Below are 23319 nucleotides of genomic sequence, written 5' to 3'. Positions count from 1 at the left end.
GTGTCGGGCTGTAAACCGTAGAATAGCTGACAAAATTATAGTAATTAGCGCCTGGCTGGACCGTCCGCTGCTGTTTGTTGGCCTGGCCGAGAGCTGCAAATACAGTTATAATTATGATTTACTGGCTTAAGATGGGGTAATCAAATGGGTTGCCTTATAAAGCCAAACACAATTATTGATAATACACGAAGTGCATGACTAAGAAATTGGAAATTCCATTAGCTGAGTGCGCCATTAAATTATGCGAATGAAGGAGTCCAAATGTTACGTATCAATGCGTTAGTGGTCTTAATAGTAATTGTATACGTACTCCATATTATAATTGCCAGATGATGATGATGATATATTATATATATCGACGTGGAAGATTTATTTGTGTCTTTTAAGATTATTCGAACTATCTTAGCTTAATAACTGGAGAGCTTTGGACAGAGGAGAGGGAGAAAGAGAACGAGAAATGGAGATAAGAAATCATTGGAAAAGTATATATAAACTTTTTAAGCAGTAAAAACTTCTATAAGTACAAACAGCTATTTAAGTTTTAATATAATATCTAAAGATTTAATTAATTTAACTATAATATATACAGAAATAACATAAAAGCCAGACGAGAACCTAAACCCACATGCGAGCACTTTAGAGTGCTCAAATGAGTGTAAGAGAGAGGGGGCCAGAGAGAACGAGAGAAACTCAGAGAGATTTTCATATGTGGAGCTTAACCACAGGCAGCGAAGCAACGGAATATTCATTAATGACAAACCGCTGATGTGGAAAATGGATAATGCAGCTAAGGATGGGAACGGGATGGAAATGGGGTTGAGATTGAGGATGGGACTGAGGTTAGGGTTGAAGATGTGGATATTGTAGGGTCGAATAGACTTCAAGCAAAATAAAAATTAAAACAAATTAAAATTAATAAACTGTAAAGGATTTGTAGGGGCCAGATAAAAGCATTCGTCCTTTATATTAATCCTTATTTTCGCATCCAATTTGCAGCCGAAGGCAAACAAAAAGTGTTAAAAGTAATTCTCATGCGGCAAACTCAGCGATGCCAAAGTTTTTACTAGACAAGCAGCAGGAGCAGCAGAAGCAGCAGCAGAGAATTACTTACCCCTAAATGTATTTTTTTTTTGGCTTTAGCTGGTAACATATTTTAGATGGCGGAAAACAGGCGTCAAAGCGCCAGCGACAACAATCACGGAACTTGGAATTGTGAATTGAAAAATTTGCGCTTAAAAATGAGGAATGCAAAAGTTTTACATAAGAACAAAAGAAATTTTACAAGTGGCAAATGGCAAATGGCGAATGACGCAGCGTCTACTGCGTTGCCAAATGTATATTGTCAAAGTTGTTGCAGCAAAAGTTTTTTTTTTTGTTTTTTTGTACTTAGCCCAGTTAAAAGAAGCGCATTTATGTAAATAGTCGAGAATATTTATGTAAATGCGTACGGCTAAGTAAACACTGCGAACATTGTTATTTAAGGTCTGACATTTTGTTGACGCGCAAACTTTTTCCATTTGCGGCAATTAACTTGTAATTTGCATATTAAATGAGTTGCGAATTTGCATAAGCTGCAAAATATTCAAATCCAACCGACATTTGGCCGCGCAAGCAGTTAACGCAAACCGTGCACTGCTTGCTTGTAAAAAGAGAAAAGGCATGTAGGCAAGCAGTGTATACCAATAAGTATAAGGTTGTAAACTTAGCTAAGTCGAAATAGGAGAAACATATTGAGTTTTAAAAAGTATTGTTGAAATGAGCTGAGTTTTGGGAAGAGATTTTAAGATAAACTCAGCAAGGTCGAATAATACCCTATGTAATACCCTATGTATATAAACTAATACCTGACTCGATTCTCATAAATTTAAGTATGACTAACTGCTGGGCTCAGTTTGTTGCCTTGATAGGGTGATATATTTGCTTATACTTGGTATTATTTTATCATGACTGAAAACTCGATAGTTTCCAGCCACAGCAGCTCTCGATGATTATTGTTTTTACTCCCTACATAACTTAAGCACTTTCGATAGAACAGCTCTAGATGACATGCTTGTATATAGTTGCCCCTTAACCAATCTGTATTGTCCGCTCAAAGTAACTAATTGGCTGCGGGCGGGGCGAGGTGAGATGAGTTTATTGACACGCTGGGAACGCGAGTTGAAACATAATTGAATGAACATATCAAATTTCAATCAGAGCTAAATCTTATTAAGTGCACAACTGCCAAATAGCAAAAATGAACAACAAGAAACTCTTACTCGGCAACAAAAACAACAACAACGACGACGACAACAACACGCCCCGCAGCTAATCAGGCTCTAATGGCGATAAATATTTCATTCTATATATTTTGGCAGAGCGCACGAGCAGCGGCCAGAGACACGCCTTAGCCACATGCCCAGACAGTGAAGAGGAACAAATCGTCGCAGTTTTGAGCATCCTCCCAGCCAAAGACAAAGACAGCGGACGGCAGCAAACAATGCCAGACAAAATCTTCAATGCGATCGACAATCGTGAAGACGACGACGATGATGACGATGATCAAACACAGACCAGGCACTGGCCAGGCACAACCAGTCATTCAGTCAGTCAGCCGGTCAGCCAATTCGCCAGTTGGTCAGCTCAGGGCGAACCCTCTGTCAGCCTCCTCATTCTGCTCCTCCGTACCCACTTTTGCCATGCCTTTTGCCATTTTTGTGTTATGAATCGTTCGGTTCTTAAACAGCTTTTGTGCAGAGCATTGGGCGGGTGCGCCGCCAAGGATGGGAATCAGAGGATGAGTCTGAGCATAAGGATGCAACGGGCTGCCATTATGAGTAATGGGAGTAATGCCTGGCATTTGTTTACTTGCGGCGCTACATTGTCGGCCTCTGAAAGCCCCAACCCCAAACTCATGACTGCTCTGCGTGTGCTCTATGGGTTTTTTTGGTCTTCGCATTGCAAAGATCTAGGCAAAGGCAGTAGATGTGGTTGCACTGCGGTTGGAAAACAATTTTACAATGAGTCTGAGACGGCGAAAGAGAGAGAAAGAAGGAGAGTGAGGGGAGAAGGGTGGGGGAAGACACATGATTATCACAAAAAATCGAATTATTTTTAATATTTATATAGCTTATCTAGTTGCATTGTAGTAAAAATATTTTACTCGAGCAACTGAAAGATTTTGGTTAGTTTTTACTTAGGAAGGGCTAAGATCAGTCGGTGGCCTGTTGGTTTTTTCCTTATAAAAAAATTTGATTGTCTGATGAAAAATATTGTTTTATTTCTACTTTTTTGCTTGTATATTTCGTTACATAATAATAAATATATTTCGATATAAATTAATATTCATTATAGCGACCCTTCCATTTTATAAATCTTAGCACAGCTTATATATGTATTACGTATTCTTATACTGATCTTACAAGTTAAGTAAATCTTAAGCTTTGGACTTAAAACTAAAGCAAAGCAGGAACAATTTCTAAAGCCTGTTCAATGACAACTCCCACATTAACTGCATACAAAACAAACATCACGCTCTTAAGTTACGTAGTTAGAGTCTCGCACTCTCTCTCTCTCCCTCTCTCTCTCTCTCTCTCTCTCTCTCAATCTCGCTCTTTTTCGTAGCAGCTTTCAAACAAGAATCTTTGGCGAGCAGAACAATTTTGTATGGTTGCAACTTTCTTTGGGGGTCGCTTTTCTTAAAAGCAACGCGCCAACACGTTGGGGACCTCAGTTAGTGGACAGCACGCGACGCGTTCAGAACGAGCAGCGAGCAGCAAAGTAAAAGAAAGAAGCAAAGCTTAACTTATAAATAAAATAATAAAAAAAAACTCTATGATCTAGTGGCAAAGGATGAGAACGAAACAGAGCGAGAGAAAAAGAGAGAACCTTAAAGTGAAGTGAACTGCAGCAAAGTAAAACAAACATCCAAACGCACAATTGCAACTTTTTTGTTATTGTTTTGGTAATTCCAAAAGAAAAAACATAAAAAATAAAAGTAGCCAAACGAAAAGCAAATAAAACTTAATGGCCAGCACACAAGTGGATAAATAATATCAACAACAACAACAACACAAAGAACTTCATAGGTATGTGAACTTTTGGGAACCCCTCTTCAGGGGTTCTCTAGAGTTTAAGAGGAGCCACAGAGCTGACGCACTCATTAGCATGACAATGTCTAGAAAGAAAAAAAACAACAACTAGCTAAAGAAAATTCTTCGCTGCGGTTTTCTTTCTTCTGCGTTTTTCCTTTTCTTTTTTTGTTTTTGGCATGCAAAATGCTGAAATTTAATAAGTGTTTTCCGCGAGTTTTTCTACGCTCGCGACGTGGTCGCATTTCAGCTCACAGTTTTTGCTGTCGTCTTTCCTTGTTATACCCTCTCAGAGGGTATTTTAATTATGCCATGAAATGTGCAACGCATAGCAGAAGACATCTACAGTTCTTCATATATCATATATATTCTCTCGCAGTCATGTTAATTTTTTGTGGCGGGCATCGTCATATATATAGCTGTCATTAGTCTGATAAGCTTTTTTATATTTCAAGTTCTACAAGGCTTCTCACCCAAGCATCAAATTTCGTCTATATCGGAGCACTATATCATATATTTCTGTAGGGGCCATCTGTCGGGAAATAAGCTTTTGTCTGGAAATATATATATATTTTTCAAGGTATCTTGGATAAATATTTTTTCACATATCTGTCAGCCCACAAGCCTGATATTTAGTAGGGTATTCTATGTTCTTTGCGACGAAGACAACAACTCTTTCTTTTTTTGCGGTTGCGTTGCACAAACAACACTCACACACAAATATAGAGGAAAAATATTCAAGCTGCATTGTGGGTTTGTCGGGAGGGGGTGCTGCTTGTCGGTGAGGGAAGGGGGGCACTGAAATTCGCTTGGCTAAAATATGCAGTCGCTGGCTCATTCGCTTGGGTTGCGGCACTTTGCGGCATTTGCCACACAACTGAACTTGGCAAAAATTCTCTGGCAATGTTTGTGCAACGTGTTGTGGCGTGTTAACGGTATTGTTTACAATGTTAATAGAACCCGGTGCCGGGTGGCAAGTTAAATAAATAATTGAGACGCAGAACGACAGCCAAAACGATGCGCTTCGCTGCACTCAGACAAACAAACACACACACAGACGCACACACACAGCCACAGTTGTAAAAATGTCGAAGAAAACAAACGACTTAGGCAACGAACTTGGACTTGCCGAGCAGCCGCTGCCCGCCTCTGAAGTGACTAATAGCCAGGGCAAATAGTGCAGCCTAAGAAATACAGCTGGGCTAGACACACACACACAAATAACAAGGAGCTCTCACGACTTTCTGGAATTTTCAAAAGCTTTACATATATTACCTTAAGGATTTAATGAACTATTTTGGACCTTACTTTATTTGACATTTTTATTTTTTAGCTTTGAAAAAATCAGGGACTAAGCTGTCCAAATTTGAATATCTTAATCATTTTTGAGTTCTTGTTTTATAAAAATATTGTATTCAAGCACAAGTGACACATTACATATGCTACATTTTCCTCTAGTTCATAAAGTATTCGGACCTATTTAGACTTAAAACAACATGGGATGTAAAGTAGATCGAAGTTAAACACAACAGCAAATCGAGCTGAAATTCAAATGAAAATCCAAACAATAAATACGGTTCATTTAAATAATGAATAAACAAATTTAAGACTTGAAAACATGGTGCTTTAAGCATGTAGATCGAAAGTTAAATATTACAAATTATACTTAAATAAATCAAAACAATTTGAATTAATTCTAAGCAGTATTCAAATACGATTCATTTTAATAATGATAATATCCAAATATACCCACTGTCATTCATGCAGAATCTGCGCGAACATCCACAAAATTAAATAATAAGCCAGGTAATTAAAAAAACGTCAAACGGCTTTAGAAAAAAACGATGACAAAAAAAAAAAACAAGAGAAAAAAAAGGTCATAAGAAATTTCGTATTTATTAGAGGGAAATGCAAAGCAGAAAAGCTGAAAGCAACTGCAAACACAGTTCGCCGTCTCTCTTGCGCTCTCTCTCTCTCTCTCTCTCTCTCTCTCTCTTTCTGTCTAATGCTAATGATGTAAACTAAGCATTTAACTGTTAAAAGTGCCGACAGCGCCATAAGAAGACGACAAAAACAAACTGTGTTTGGCATCAGTGGGCCACAGCAGCCAACGGCGACGACGACGACGTTGACGACAAAAGTTGAGCTCGCGAGTCTCCCGAGTTTTGTGTGGCCAGAGACGACTCCAAAGTTCGACGCCAGATACGACGCGCAGACTCTCTAAGACTAATCAAAGCCGTTACAATGGACACAGAATGCGGCTAAGAAACGCACTCGGCAGCGCTTGACTTGAAAGACGTCAACAGTTGGAAGCCAAACAAAAGGGTTTCCACAAACTCGAGTGTGCGAGTGTGTGTGTGTGTGTGTGTGGAGGAGCATGTGAAAATGTAGGTTGCATTGGCAATGAGTGAAAATGTTCACGGTAATCTTTACAGAAATTACCGTTTCATTATTGTTGCTGCTGCTGCTGCTGTTGGTGTTGACAAAGCGGCAACCAGTTGCTGCTGCTGCTGCTGCTGCTGCTGCTGCTATGATTACAGCTGCCTCTTAATGATCATCATTTGATTGCTGACGCGCACTGAAAGGGTTCTTATTTTTATAGCCACAACTAGAAGAAGTAGAAGTAGCAGCAACAGCAGCAACTAACGTGACAACATGCAATCCGCGGCAGCAACAACAAGAAGAACCGCAACAACAACCGCTTCAATAATATTTGATAATGCAAAGCGGAAGCTATAAAAATCCCAATGTGAAAGACATTTGTGTTGGTTACATAGTTGCTTGGCTTAGTTAGTCAGTTAGTTAGTTAGTTAGTAGGATCGTTACATTAGAGCGCAGAATTTGCTAATTGCCAGCAATTGACTGGCGGAACTGGGGTAGGGCAAAGACGGGCAGCCTGGCAGCCTGGCAGGAAGCAGCATCATTAATTTAATAGTAGACGGGCAACGGGCGGTAAAAAAAAAAAAATAAAGATTGTTAATCTTTCTTTCACTGTAAAAGAAATTCTTAATGAAAAAAATATTTCTAGTAATTATGAAAAAGAAACAACTTTAAAACTGACAAACTTTAATTGGAGTAAATGTTCTACTGCAATTGAGAGCGTTTTATGCCTCAAGAAGTTTTAAATTTGATTTAATCGAAACTCTATCCCAGTCACATTAGCATGTACCGCTTTTTCTCGCAGTGTAGCAGTTGCCGGCATGCCCAATCTTTGAGCTTGAGTGCACTAAAAGTAAAATAGGCAAAAAAAAGACTGTCTCTAGGGGGCGTGGCGCAACAAAAACACTACCTCAAGGTCAGCTGCAGCCAAATGCTGGGCAAAGCTCCTTTTTGGCAACCGAGCCGCGGCAGCTCGGTTGCAGCCACATCTGATATGCCTAAAAGGCCCCAACACAAAAGCACACCGAAACCCGAACGAAAGATATAGAAGAGTCGCACGTAATCTGATATTGAAGCAAAAAAACTAAAAAACGGCAGAGTTAGTTTGCCATATGAGGCGAGGGTCTGTTGTCTGCAGTTCTTTTTTGTTTAGCTATCAAAACAGCATCAGCAACACACACACTCGCACACTCGAACACACACACACACACACACACTCGTCTACTCTAAGGAACTGGCCAAGACAACTTGGCTGGCAGTGAAGCTAGCTAAGACTGCATGCACAGTTCCAGGCGAGTGCGCAGCCAGACGCTGTGCTGTAACAGAGAGCGGAAGAGATGACAACCAGGTGCATGCAACGTGTAGATATAAATCAAGAGGCGCTGCAGCTACAGAGTAGAGAAAAGAATTATTTTTCTATATGCTGCACGGTTTGGGTCACAAGCATATAGTCTACCTGTTATCGATATATATTATATGTGCAATCAAATTTGAGTTATATAGGCTATGAAAGATAAGATATAAAGAAATTCAAGCATATGCTTATCTATTCCATTATCTGCTAAGCTCATTTTCTCTTCTTCAAAGTATGGAACAGAGAATACAATTCAAAAAGAAACAATATTTATTTGTATTATAAAACATATTATGGAACTAAGTCCTTTATTATAAATTTAAAAAGAGTTCAATTCATAGACAAATAATCGCCAGTCTGTAAAGTTGCGTTATTTAGGTGATACCTCAAAAAACTGAAAAAGGGAGTTCGAGCAACAGGAGTAGAATACATGTTATCCGCAGGCTATCGTATTTCTTAGCATTTAAGATGTTAGCTTTATAGTGTGATAATAACTATCATTAACTAATGCTGACTATATAAAATATAGTATTTAAATGTGTATTGACATAATATAGGCTCTGCTTTGAGATTTCAAAGGAGCGTAAATTCTAGAATAGAACAGACACAATCAGATTTTTTATGTAAGCTATAGGAAACTCCAACAATATTTAACATAAACACCCTCCAGACCCCAATAAGTTGTTGGTACTCCATAAATTGTAAGTACACAGCAATAATTGTTGTTTGTTTTCTCCTAAGCGGGCTGCGACAACTCAGGAAGAACTGTCAGTTATTTATCAGAACTGTCTGCGAATACCATTTACGGACTAAGGAGCAGTCGATAATAAAATTGCCTGGCACGCAAATTTGGTTAGCCAAATGGCATTTGTCTAACGGCTCTTGGCCATGTTTACAAGTCGAGTTGACAAATGTGCCCGGAAACTGCACAAGACACACACACACACACACACTCGCACACACATTCGTGCGAATTTGCATTAAAAAAGGGTAAATGGAGCTCAGGCTGGGAAACTTTGCTTGCATTTTGATAATGCATTGTTTCGTTGGCCAGAAGCCAGCCAGCCACAAGCCAACTGAATTCTAATAAAAGTCCAAACAAGTTTGCCGCCAGCAGAAGAAGAGTTGTGGCAGCTACCTGAGGCAGCGATTGGGTCGTTGGCTTTGGCTACAGAGCTCGCTTGCAACTTGGCCGCAAGTCGCATCATTATATTCACATGGCGACTAGAGGCCAAGTTTGTGTTCTAAGTCTTTTGTTTTGTGTTGGTTCGGTCATGATTTATGCTTTGCCAAATTGAAGTCTATATTAATCGGAGCTGTCAGGTTGACAATTTTATTATAATGCGAACGCGAATCACGAACTGTTTAAAGTCAAAGTCAAAAGAAGCCACAACAACAACAATTGGACTTAATGACCCAGTACAAAGCGACAGACAAATTTATGGCAAGAGCTGAAAATGGCCAATGAACTTAATGCTCTGGTACTTAATGTGGCTTAGAACTTGACTAGCTCTGTGAAAGGTGTATGCTGGTGTGTGTGTGTGTGTGTGTGAGTGTGCGGGTCCAGCACTTTGTATTGAGTACCTTTCCATTGCAATCGCTTTGTCGTGCAGTTGTTCTAATTTCATTTACCTGCCGACTTTCACCTGCCCAGCTTAGGCTCAGACTCTGGCCATATACAGGCCAGCTCTGCAGCTCTCAACGCTGCGCCCAGCCCTATGGACAGCTAATTAAACAGAACACGTGCCAAGCACAGACAATCAGCCATTGCATAAATATTTCTACTCTCGTTCCACGCTCAACTTAACAACTGAAGCAACCGATTTGTAAATCGAACTTATCACAGAAATTCAATTAGGTTTTATGTCAAGCGCTGACTGTGAACAAGAGCTTTGTAAAAGAAGGCAAGTTTGTGAAAAATAATAATAATAATTTACTTAATTGCATTTATGACAGCATAGTGGGGGGCACACTTAATTTGTCATGAGTCTTGCAGAGATTGGAGAATTGCTCCTTGGCAGATAAGTTGGAATTCAAGCCTAAGTTGAAAACAAATAAAGATTAGGCCCCGTTTGTGTAAGCCTAGAAACAGTTTAACTAATATCCAAATGTTTCTGACAGTCGATTTATCTATGTGAAGTAATATATATGAAATACTTTTTACATGCTATATTTATTTATTAATAAATATTATTTAATATTTTAATATTTATATACCCTTAACTATTGTGACGTGCCAAAGACTGCTTAAGATTGAGCACATATGTATATTGCGAGCTGTAAGATGTATTGTATATTCCCTTCAAGCCTGGAATTCCCACTCATAATTTTCTGCACGCATCACTTTAATTTAAATTTCCCCATTCTCAATTAGTAATTGACTCAAGTTTCTAGGAATTCTTGTTTTTTTCCCACTCAGCGTGTTGCATTCTACTTGCATGTGAGAATTAGTGAGAATTCCATCTAGATATTTTTCATCTGAAAATCTTCCATGCAAATACTCTTCTTTGTAAGGGCATGCACTGTTCGTTGTGCGTATTTAAGCTTAGCGCGTTCTTGTTCTTTTTTTCATTTACAACTTCCGCTTGGCAAAAATAAAAAACCTAAAAAACTGAAACAAGAAGAAAGAAGGTAAAAAAAAGAGCTGCAAAAAGTATTCGATGCCGATCACTGCAATCGCTGATGATGAGGTGCATAAACGACGCCCATTTATTGAGCCCTCGCGGCTTTAATAACTTGGAACGTGAAGCTGCCGCTGCCGCTGCCGTGTGGATTGATTATGGTAGGCACTGTCGAGGGGCAGGGAGTGCCAAGGGGGGCAGCTGGGTACCTATGTTTGCCTGCCAACAAATGACAGGCATTTGTCTGTACACTGTGAAGAAGAGAGCGGGCGAGTGGAACAGGCTGTCTGTCAGGCAAGAGTCTCATCAATTGTGAGTTCGACATGAAAATTGCGCGCTGTGTAAAATGCCTGAGACTTCAACTTGCTGCTGTGTGTTTGTTTGCGTGTGTGTGTGTGTGTCCAGAATATACTATAGGTTTAGGAAGCCACACATGAAGCTAAATGTACCCACAAGCTGACGCTTCTTTTATGGCCAGGTGTTGTTCGTAATGGTCAATCTGGCCAAAATTGTGAGCACGCGTGGGCTACAAATTCTTTTGGCACACTACAAAAAGCAGCAGCAACAACAACTGGCACAAGTTTCACTCGGTATGAAATGGCCCAGCTAGAAATGGCCATTAAAGAATAACAACAAGAGAATTCTCTACTAGCCGAGTTCTCTACTTATTATTCACTTGATTCGTATGCTACTCACTTCATTCAGTCAATTGGATTTCGATTTCCGTTTTTCAATGCCCGCGTTCGATTTGCAAAAGTGAAAATATAGGCTCTATTATTATCTTGGCTCAGATTTACATAATCTCTGCCTCGGCCTGGGTGAAAGTTTTTGCCACAAATTATAAGTTAGAACGCGCGCAATATGCCCAGTAGCCAATTGAGGCAGATTCGAGGCCCAGATTGCAGCCCAGTTGCGCGCCTTTCACAAATCAACGTTGAAGTCCAAGTCCAAATTCAGTGCAGAGCCCCCCAAAAAATAATATGGCCCAAAAGCGGGACACAAAAATCTGTCAGTGGGGCGTTGCCACTGTGTCAAATAGTCAAGCGAATCGTTTGCAGCAGCAGCAACAACAAACGTATCTGTCAGATACAAGATACACAAGTGCTCAATAGCTAATTTATTGCCTTGAATTGATGTCGCACTTTAGAATTTATTGCTCTGCAAGTTTTTTCAATCTATTTTTTCTATTTTTTTAGATATCACAACTGAAGAAGCATTGTCTGTGCATTGTCTTCATTTAGTTATGCGTCTTCCTAAGCTAAAGATTTGTGAATTGGTATATGGCACAGCTAACAAAGCTGCAGTTAACTGGGTTGATTTCTTTGGTGGCTCCAAAGAAGCATAGCTAAATGATGGACACCAAAATTGGTCAATGTATGAGACATTTTGCTCAATAAATATAAGCTCGGCTTCAATCAATACAGCTTAGGATCTTTATAAAAGTTTTTATGTGCTTACAACGCGTTTTTTCAAAAGCTTTAATGTGATTTGAAAGCTCATTTATTGGCATATTCTACATCATCATTTAAAAGCTTCCCTGAAGCTTTAATGTGCTTTCGAATCTTTCATTTAGTTGAACCCACAATTACGTTCTAATATATGGCTAGAACCGCATTCTGTAGCTTACCTTGATTTCCCATTAAAGCTTTCAACATTTTTGAAATATCTTAAAACTGCTTTTATTCACTCTCCAAAGCAAGCGCCTTAATGAATAACTCACACTCAATGCTCATTCTCAAGTCCACAATTAAAACCCATTGTAAAATCTTTCTGTCAAGACTTAAATTCTTAAACTGAACACTCAATTTGGCTAACTAGGTACCCAAATCTAGCTGCCAAAATCTTAACTACGTTGAAACTGGGTTGCAGAAATTATGAGTTAAGTTCAAATTTCCTAAAATAATAAACCGAGCCGAACCGAGGCGCTTAATTTGCCACTTTCGCCGGGTAACCAAGTCAAGACATAATCAAAATTAATTGCTTTATTAATTTGTCTAGCATTTCTCGCAGTGTAGCTTTTGACAAAAATTATGTTGTTGGGGCGTAATTGCTGGCCCCGTTATGAAGTTGAGCTTGAGTTCTTGGACACACTCTCGGGTAAGACAATTGCTCCCACAGCCGCAGAAATCAGCTTTCTTTGGCTTTGGCTTTGATTTTGGAGGGAGACTTTTGTATCTCATAACTCGTAATAACTGTTATTTATTTATGAGCTTTATGCACACGTTCCGAATACACATTTTAATTGTAACTACGATTCTTCACAATTCTTTTGTAATATAACTCGCCCTAAAGAGCTGTAATTAAGTTGATTGAGTTTTCCAGTAGCTTTTCAACAGCTGCCAGCTGCAATTTTCACGCAAAGAAAGTGCCAAATTAAGTGCTCACCAGCTTTAGGCCCTAGGCCAACAACTAACTTCGCTCTGCAACGAAATTCTCTTAAGGTTGAAAGAGAAAGAGAACTGGCAGCTTAAGAGAGAACGTAAGAGAGTGCCTCTTCCACAGACAAATCAAACTAAGTTGGTTTGGGGGGAATTCTACCAACTTTTCATGGCCAAGTACGCGCTCGAGGCATGCAAATAAGCGCCAAGTGAATTCAATTAACAAAACCCAAAACAGGCAAAAATAAAAGTCAACTGCAGTGATTTATTGTGTGAAACTGAAACTTCTTCGTTTGCTGTTGTTGTTTCTTTAATTTTAGCTTTAACTGGTAGCGTGAAAGTTTCAGCTTAGATCGCAGTGCGCCAGTTCAGAGGCTTGACATTAAGATAATAGCTTGATTAAAACTTGTCATGAGAACGAACCGCATCAGCCGAGTCTTTTTTCTATGTACGAACACCATGGCATGAGAGCTCCAATTAAGCGCACTTCTTGATCATGTCGCACTTTCTGTCATTTTAAGTGGGCATGCCAGGCTACTCGAGCGACTTGTTACACACAAAATACATATATATATTTGATTGTTTCAACATGAGTTGACTTAATATTTTCATTCGCGTAACCACTTTTTTGTGTTTGACAACCCTGTCAGTCTGTTTAAAACTATCGCATATACACAATTTATGTCTTCACAGGAGTTCAAACCCTGAATTTCGTGCTCAGCATGCCGGTGCTAAGAAGCAGCTCTCAGAATTGCGCAATTACAACTCTTTATTTAGTAACATGGGTTTTCTCTTAGTTTTTTTTTTAAATTTATTGTAAAGGTGACAGCTCTGTTAAGTTTTCACGGTGTGCTGAGTACAACTCTAAACTCTTGGACGTATTTAATGTCAATTAAAAAGACGACAACTCTGTCAAACCCATTACAAGGCTAACCCGTTGCACCCGTTCGTAAGGTAACATTGTAGATATGTGTATGGTAAATATCCACTACTAGTTGTCACTAGATTCGGTTAGGGTATCCCAGTTTCGTTATGGCGAACACACAGCATCCACGATGTTCCTTGTGTCATGTTCTGCATTTGCATGCAAGTTTGTCGAGCTCTGCTCTGCTAATCACGTTCTCAATGAAAGTGGATGCAGTGGTGCATGCAACTGACGAGTGCTGCGATTCGTGTTTTCGTTCTGGACAAGTCGAAGACGTCGTTTTGGCTCTTTCACTGGCAATGACCGCCATTTGCTGTGGCGTTGTTTGATTTTCACGTTGGTTTATTTGTTTGTTTGGGCTTTTCGCATGCAACTGGGAAACCAAGACACGTCCGAGTGTGAGTGGTTCTTGATGCTGTGCTGATTCTGGGTACCAGTTTCTGTTTGTTGTTGTTTTTCTTTTATTTCATCTTCTATTTTAAAGCTGTTTCTCTTTTATTTTTGGTTGATTGTTATTATTTATAGCCGCGGTTCGTGTCTAGAATTCAGCTGCGAATTTAATTAATATGCTGTTTCCACTGAGATAGATTGTTTGCCATAATTATCTGCCCTATTTTTGACTCTATGTGCCAATTTGCTTTGTTAATTTATGTCTGTGTGCTCTAGTGTATGAGGGGAAACACATGCTAAATGTAAACAAACCCATCAAGTTTTCAATAATAGTGCAAGTGTATTAAGTGCCGGACAAGTGATAAACAGAGCAGTGCATGGGGAATAAATAGGAATAGGAATGAAATGCAAACTTCAATGAATTTAGTTCGATTTTGCTTAAAATAAGTAAAAACATGTATTCAAGAAACGATGTTGCCCTTTTATCTAAAATTAATATTCAAATATAGAAGCAGCGATCTTTTAAATATATTTTATTATTCCCTTTTCATTCTATCTATTTACATATTAAAATTATTTGGAATAATACCTCACTAAATTGTGTATGCATTTCTTAAGCATTGCAAACGTTTACGAATAGAGGCCAAAGCAGAACTAGAAAGTCGTATGCTCGCGAGAGCGTAAAGTATTCATATTTCCAGGTTGGCAATACGACTGGGTTCTAAATTGAATGCAGGCATATTCATCGGGCATATAAACCAAAATCAAGAGTATGCTAATAGCTTAGCTACGCTCAACTATTTTATGTGATAAGTCCAAAATGTGAAACTAAACGCATTTCACTTGAAATGCCTTTGCTTTAGAGAAAACCAGCGTACGCAATATTTGTTGTTTCTACAAAATGCCTAGATAAAGCACGAAATGCCAAAAACTCAGATGCTTATCTCAATTTTTCAGATGGTTTCGAGCGTTGCACAGCTGAAAGCGGTCGTTGCTTTACCCAAATTGAGCTGTCCACTTATTATGCCATTATAATAACTATATGGAGTACTTATAAGGCAGTCCACTCACCTGACTGTCATCCCGCTCTCTAACATCACTTTTTTTTTGTGGTTTCGTTGTCTTACAGCTAACAATAAACGGCGTCAACAAATTTCTTTGGTAAATGCTTCATTAAAAGTGTGGCAGAACTTTGGCAACAACAACAGCAACAAGAGGGACAACAACAGCGTTAGCAACCTGTATCATTTGCCAAGTGCTGTTCGATGGCATAGCGACCATTGTGCGGGTAATTCCATCTGGTTGAATTCGGCTTATGAGCTGAGCATGCGCTGGCCACCAGTTGCCGGCAGACGCTTCAATTCGCTTGTCATTGGAAAGTTGCTGCTGCGTGACACACATTTCACGCATTAGACACGACCCCAGCTGTAGCTGGACCTGGACTTGGGTACTGGGATCTGGAGCCAGACCAGTTGTTGCCCAGAGACAGTCGAATCACAAAGCAGCCGCTGCTAGAGCCCGCACTGGAGCCACACTTCAAGTGCAAGTCGAACTTGGGAGTCGCAGTCGGAATTAGAGTTGGGCTTGAAGCTGCCCCCTTTTGCATTATTCATGCGTGCAACGACCCGAGGTGAAGGAGAAGGAGGAGGAGCAGTAGTAGCGGGCGGGGTAGGAGAAACAAAGATGACGCTACGCTTAGTCAGCATATTATCGGTGGCATTAATTTCTGTGCTGCCCGCACAGTTGGATGCGTTCATCACGCAGAATACAGGTGAGTTACGATGCATGAAACAAACAACAAAAACATGCCCAACTGTGGTAACAATAGACAAGAAATATAACTTTAAATTGGTTTTAAGTATGTGCTAGTTAGCCCAACATAAACTAGCTTAGCTCGAAGTTTTCATTCGGAAATTCAATTTAATTTTTAAAACGTTTTCTTAGGAAATCAATTAAGATAATAAAATATATATTCAGATATTGATAGCAATTGTAAATAGCGTTAGGATAAAAATAATGTACATCATAAATACAATGCAAGCTAATTTAAAATAAAAAAAAACAAGGAATAGCTTAGGTTAGAGCCATTTCCAAGTTGACATAAAAAAAACGCTTGCATATCTTTATCAGATTCTTAATGGAAATATCTTGTTAGTTCTATTTTTTAACTGTTTATTTTCCTATATGAAAACTGTTTTTTATGGGAATTTTCAAACTTTCATAAAACAAAGACTTTCGAATTTTTAGATATTTTCTTAAAATAATATTCGAACTGCTAAATACTCAGCTGAGCTTAGTGAGCTTTGCTCTGATCAATTGTTATGCAATAAATTTCGAAACTATTCAAAACTCCGCACATTTCACATCGTCGTTCTATAGCTTGAAAACAAATCGCTTAAGCCCAAAAATTCTATATTTACTTTAAGAGTTGTAGTTAAGATAAAGTAAATGCAACCCAATCGGTATTTTGATATGTGGGCACAAAAGTATAATGTGCATTTGGGACAGGAGCAGATGCCCTATCAGACAACCGTTTACTTGCCCATACCGCAACAGAGCATAGTGCCTAATACGATGGCCACCAGTGTACTCAGCATGCCGTCCATGGCACCGGCACAGGCCTTCATCGTAGTCACCAGTCCCCAGGGCAATCATGTGCAACCTTATCTGCTGCAGCAGCCCGTGCCGTCCGGCGACTGGACGCTGTGGGGCAGGGAACAGCTGCCCCAACAGCAGTCACAGCCACAGTGGCTACCCCCAGCGATGCCAGCCGAGTCTGGCGAGACTCATGAGCCGCGGGAGCAACAGGAGCAAAAGCCTACACAGCACAAAAAGTCGCACGCTAAAAAGCTGTACCGCTATGGTGCCTCACCTGAGATGATGAAATCTGGCGCCGCTTTTCCCTCCTACTATGCCGATCCGCAGAAACTATTTAATCGCTACTGCATGGATCAATAGGATCGAATTCTAACGGATAACCAGTTCAAGCAGATAGCACAGAGTATCAACTCATTTGTGTTTTTGTTTTTCGACTTTGTGTGAATAAATCCTTAGCATTTTGAAACTCATTTTTCGTATTCTTTCTGGCCTTTCTGCCTTGCAGGCTGTCATCACAATGGCACCTGGTATGCGGACAAATCGGTGGTGCCCAGCATGGAGAAGTGCCTCAATTGTCAGTGCAATCGGAAGACTCTCGTCTGTCGCCTGAAAGTATGCCCGGAGATGCCGATGCCGCCGCCACGTGGCTGTGTGGTGGTTCAAAAGAAGAACAGCTGCTGTCCCTACCTCTCCTGTGCCCGCTTGGATGCCTTCTATAAGATACCCACCAAGCGACGCATCATCGCCTACCTAGATCACTATGAGCGGGAGTCCATCGATCGTGTGGTCAATGACAACATGCTGCAGAGACGCTCGGATGACTCCGACGTTGACTTGTTTGGTAAGCGTATATAAAATCTAAAAATAATTCGATTCATTTAACCAAGGAACTTCTTGTTTTAGTGTGCGTAAAGAATGGAACAGTGTACAAGTCCGGATCGGCCATGTCCTCATCGAATCTATGCAGCTATTGCTATTGCATTGGTAAGTGAAAGACAACAAGGGTTTAGGGAATAGAAATTGTCCATATGCAAAGGAATCAAGTGAGGATATTATTGCGAACAGAAAGTCGGAATAGTATACGCAATTATTAAGTAACAATAACTGAAAACAGTATGTTTGAGGACTAGTTAATAAGATCTAAGAATCCCACCAACTGAACATTTTACTGACACCTACTATTTCCTCCCATTTCAGGCGGAACCGAAAAGTGCGTCAAGCCCAAGTGCATGTTGCCTGTGGAGGGCTGCAAGCCCATTTTCGTCGACTCCACCTGTTGCCCAGTGCGCTACGACTGCAGCAGCAAGACATCGGGTAAATCATCGCAGGAGGTGCGCTATCGCAAGAATTCGAACAAGCACTTCCAGCGCATGTCGCAGCGACTGCAGCGGAATCGGGGCTGCACCGTGGGCGCCCAGTTCTACGCGGAGGGCCAGAAGATGCGCTCGGATGCGGACAGGCCGTGCGACATATGCTTCTGCATACGCGGCACGCGACGTTGTGCGCCCAAGAAGTGTGCGCCGGCGCTGAAGAACTGCATCCCGGTGGTGCCCAAGGGCCAGTGCTGCCCCTCCAGCTATGATTGCGGCAGCCAGCGGGACTATCGACGCTCGCAGAGCTCGCGCCAATTCAATCTTTACAATCTGCTCTTTGGCAAGGAGGAGCAGGAGGCGGAGGCTGCGGCAGCCTCTGTGCTGATGCCGCAAAATACCATGGCCGAACATTATCCGCTCGATCGTCATCCCACCGAGCCACCCGTGGGAGATGCACTGCAGGCGAGCAGCGAGAAGAGCATCCTGGACACCCTGCGCGAGGGTCTGGAGTTCATCGATGGCAACAACAATCAAATGCTGGCCAACAACATGGATCTGGTGGGGCTACCAAGCACAGCCACCCCACAGCCCCCAGCGAACCTGCCAGCAACCGAGGTGAGCAGCACCACAGAGCTAAGTTTTCTGGACTTGCTACTCGGAACCAGCACGGAGCATGCAGCCAAACCGATTCCGGAGTCAACAACCGCTAAGAAACCCTTGTCCTGGGTAGACTTACTGCTGGGTCCCGACGAGGAGGATCTTGTCCAGGCCGACGCAACGGTGACCGAGGCATTGGTGGAAACCACCACTGCACTGACCCAACCGACTGAGGCATCCCTGCCCAGCACCACAGTGCGCAGCATTGAACGTATTGCGGATGATTTCGATGATCATTTGGCTGACGGCGAGATTGCGGTGGGTGAGCTGCCGGCGGAGGCGCAGCAAATTGCGATTGCCAATGCGGCGGGTTGGCCCAGACCCAAGGATCCACTGGCTAGCACCACTGCACAGCCAGCTGATCTGTTCAATGATGGTCTTTCCGTCATGCTTGAGGGAAATATCAGCACCACTAGCACAACAACAACCACAACTAGACAACCAATTATTGCACATGCACCACCCATATTCCGTCCACTGCCCAGCAATAAGCCACAGCACACGCGAATAAACTCCAAGCTGGCCAATCTGACAGTAAGCCCGCCCATGGTAGTGGTCACTGGCAAATACGGACAGCCAGTCACATTTAGAACTATACCCGGCAGAAGCACCACCACCAGCACCACCACAACAACAACAACAACAACAACAACCACAGCTAAACCTACATCAACTTCAACAACCACGAGAGCGACCAGCACAACCACGCACAGGCCCACAACTACAACCACCAAAGCTAAGCCGAAAACGACAAGACGCACCACAACAACCACAAGCCAAGCAACAACAACAAGCAGCAGACCCACAACAACAACAACAACGCAGAAACCTAAAACCACCTTTAGACCCCAAATCAAACATAAACAACCACCGTACATTATCAGCACCACTAGCACCACCAGCACCACCACTGTACCGCTTATTATCAAAACAAATCCGAGCATTTTGGAAGCGGAACCTTTGGATGACGGTGACAGCACGGCGCCCACATTGCCGCCCAGCTTGCCTAATCTAAAAATCATACCCTTTTTACCCACGGATGCGGTGGATTCAGCGCCGAAAATCCAACCATCGGAAAGCTTTAACAGCCACAGCTACTATCAACAACCACTGGCTGCCGATAAAATGGGCATTGATTACGATTCGCCCTACGCCGAGCCACCGCAACACCCCAACAGCTACAACAACCACAACGATCAGGCTGCCTACAAATACAAATTCAATGTGGAAGTACCGGCAGCAGTAGCACCACCCGAGCCGGTGGTGCATGTGGGCGGCCAGTATGAGGGCAGCTCTGGCTATGTCAAGTATGATTTTAAGGAACAGGTGGTGCAACCGCCCGAGCACAGCGGTTTCTCACCACCCACCGAAACAGAGGGCGGCTTTATGCCCAAGGAGCCGTTGGTAATCGATGGAGAAGTGCTCCAAGAGCATGTGACATCGAATGTTCTTCTGAGCGATACCTATCATGTCACACAGCATATTATCGATATAACGACAGAACGGGAAGATAACGACACCGCATCAATCGGTAAGATTTTGAGACACTTACTTTCATTATAGAAATATTATCTTGAGCCTGATGTAACTGAGAGTAGAGCAGTTGCCTGTTTGATTATTTAAAATGAATTCTTCTATTTACTTAAGACGAAAAATTCTAAATATACTACTGAAATCTGTTTGTGCTGACGGCCTACTGACTGACTGATTGATTGCTTGATTGATGAAAAATTAACAGCTCAAGCCTCTGAAGCTGGGACGCTCAAGTTTTCACTAGAGCACGTTAAGACCTTGGACAGTTTCTCTCTATTTAAGACGAAAATGTTTAGATATATTGCTGATATATATTTGTACTGACTGATTGACTGAATGACCGATTGATTAACGAAGATGGAACGCTCAATGTTTCACTAGTGCACACTAAGACGTGGTCTTAAAAAATTGCTATTTATTTAAGACTGGAATATATATTTCTCAAATACTCGACTGAATGATTGATTTATAAAAAGCTCAATTTTTTACTAGTGCACATAACGATGTGGGCTTGGAAAATTTCATTCGCAATACTGGAAACCTTGTATTCAGATTTTCTGTTTAACAGGCTTTAAAATGTAACTTCGGCACAATGCATCGAGTTCCGCGTGCCTTTAGTTTATTTAATCCTCTTCGAGGTTTTTTTTTATTCTTTTTTTGAGCATATTATTAAACATGGTGCGTTGGGACAAAAACGGAAACATTCGAAAATCCAGCATAGATAAGCTTTTCAAATGGACTTTGGCAATTGTGTATATACTCACACTCTCCAACTATAACTATTTATTTCTTTACCTTGCTCTTTGTGGAACCTATCACAGAGATCACAACGCCAGATCCCTTCAAAGATGTAATACACACGGAAAGACCGCCAGATCTCGACACACTCATCGAGGACAAACAGCATAAGAAGCCAACGCAAGAGCAGCTGCAACAGCAACAGCAAGTTGAGAGTGTCACCTATAGCATCAGCAGCTCTTCCGGCTTCAAGGCAACAGCTGCAGCTACGCCATCAACAACACCAACAGCACCAACAACAACAACAACCATAAAAACTAAACAAACACCGCTGATAGATAAAAATGAGATCAGTAAACTGGATGAGCTGCTGGATGAGCTCCTGGGCATGAACCTGCCCAGCCTGGCCCACAGTAGCAACAGTAGCACAGTGCCGCCTTTTAAGACATTGCCAACGCGTTCAACCGAGCTGCCCAGCACAGAAACAGCAGCAACAAACGCAAAAGTAACTACGGCGACAAGCACTGCACGACCACTTGCCACGCCCACAGCAACACGTGGCCACAAAAAGGGAAATAAAACGAAGCAGAAACCGTCAGGCAACAGACGCCAACAGCCAACGACAATAACAACAAAGCCCGCCAGATACAAAGGTCAAGCAGCCACGCGTCGAACTCCCGCCAGCAGCAGCAGCAACAGCAACAACAACGGCAACAACAGCAGCAACAGGAACAACTCAATGGCCACCGCAGCGCAAACAAGTACCAAAACCAAAAACACGTCATCAACTACGACGTCGACAACAACAACAACAACAACAACGGCTAAGCCGCACACAACAATAAGCACAACAGCAACAACTGCAACCACAACAACAACAACAGCAGCAGCAACATCAACAGCAGCAGCAGCAGTAGCAGCAACAATTGCTTCCAGCACAGTGCATCCATTTTTAATGTCACCGTTCGACAAATTGCCCTTCATGGACACCAGCTATGAGGTAAGACCACACCAGCAGCAGCAGCAGCAGCAGCAACAGTTGCAGCTGTTAGCCGAGCAACAGCGACCGCAGCAATTTCATCATTATCAGCACGCGCCGAGCAGCAGCAGCAGCACAACAACAACAATGGCAACACCAGCCGGAGCAGCATCCGGAGCAGCAGATGCCAATTTGTCGGCTGGAGGGGGCGCGGGCGACGGCCTCATGGATCCCACGGGCATGCTAAAATTAGCCGGCTGCAACATTTATGGTCGCATGTATCGCGTTGGCCGCATTATAGTCGAATTATCCAATCAATGTCTGGAATGCAAATGCACCGAGGTGGGCGTCAAGTGCGGCCCATTAGACTGTTAATTTAAGCAATGCTCCTGCAGCTACCCTCGCATCTGTCTGTGTGCGTGTTTGTGTGTGTGTATGTGTCTGTGTATGTGTCTGAATTTTAACCAGCGACATTTTGCCCACTTTTGATTTTAGCTGTTTACTTTTGCATTTAACATCTAGTTTTTAGCACGCATATTAGGCTTAAAGCTCTCTTTGGTATAGTCGTCTAATCGCAAAGGATTTAAGTTAGTTGTAGTTTTATGTATTTACTTAATATTAAGTTGTATTATAGACATAGCTATGCGCTGCAACTATTTTGATCTAACCAAACTTGAACTTTCTTCAACGCATTTAAAATCTAATATTATTATTATTTAATAATTTAATTTTTAATTTTAAATTTAAGTAATTATTTGCCTTTATCTACACGAAAAATAAACTTAATTGTCATCAATTTTATTGATAGCAAGATCATTTATTTTCTCACATATTTTTTTGCGTCATATCCTTAAACGTCTAACTCTGATTTAAAAATACTAGAGAGAAACGTAACTCTTATAAATATATTTAACATTTATATCATAACACTAAATAATACATAGCATATATCTCAGAGTATATATACCTAAAATCTTTTAAGGCCTTCTGTGTTAGTTTTGGAAAGTGAGAATACTTCCCATTGGATTGTCGTAGATCAAAAGCAAATGCAAACATAAAACAGACACACAGAATCTTCTATAATTAGCCACACAATGGGGCTTTTGCAAAATACTCTATTTTCGAACGAGTATATTCAAAGTAGTTTCAATCCGATATTAATAGGAATATGTACATATTTTAGGCACATGATAAAGCTTCTAACTGCCAGAGTTTAACAAAAATATCTTGGAAAACAAAAAAGTTACCCCCCTTTGACAAGAAATTCTATAAGGTATTATAAGGTAAAGTCAAGAAAACTCAACAAATAATTCAGTAAATTTATTTTAGGAATGTTCAAGCTTGTCGAAAATTGTTTTACAACTGTGTAGTCTAATCTAAACTA

The 23319-nt window shown here is 41.2% G+C and overlaps 1 protein-coding gene across 2 annotated transcripts in view; it reads left to right on the top strand.

Moving 5' to 3' along the window:
* The window catches only part of LOC6628238 (mucin-2), a 92842-nt gene extending 70112 nt beyond the window's left edge, over positions 1-22730 (top strand). The window contains exons 1-6 of one of the 2 annotated variants that reach the window (XM_070209443.1): positions 3705-4067; positions 15247-15888; positions 17221-17556; positions 17619-17699; positions 17913-20216; positions 21040-22730. In XM_070209443.1, coding sequence (XP_070065544.1) covers positions 15729-15888; positions 17221-17556; positions 17619-17699; positions 17913-20216; positions 21040-22310 — 4152 coding nt within the window. In that variant the 5' untranslated portion in view covers positions 3705-4067; positions 15247-15728 and the 3' untranslated portion in view covers positions 22311-22730. Of the gene's footprint in view, positions 1-3704; positions 4068-15246; positions 15889-17220; positions 17557-17618; positions 17700-17912; positions 20217-21039 lie in introns of those variants that run through there. The other variant, XM_015172781.3, reaches the window with a different exon arrangement.
* Positions 22731-23319: the final 589 nt, after the last annotated feature.

This window comes from Drosophila virilis, chromosome 4 (assembly GCF_030788295.1).
Source record: "Drosophila virilis strain 15010-1051.87 chromosome 4, Dvir_AGI_RSII-ME, whole genome shotgun sequence".
Lineage (NCBI taxonomy): Eukaryota > Metazoa > Arthropoda > Insecta > Diptera > Drosophilidae > Drosophila > Drosophila virilis.
The sequence above is the reverse complement of the archived record's forward strand: the minus strand, read 5'-3'. Positions and strand labels throughout refer to the sequence as shown.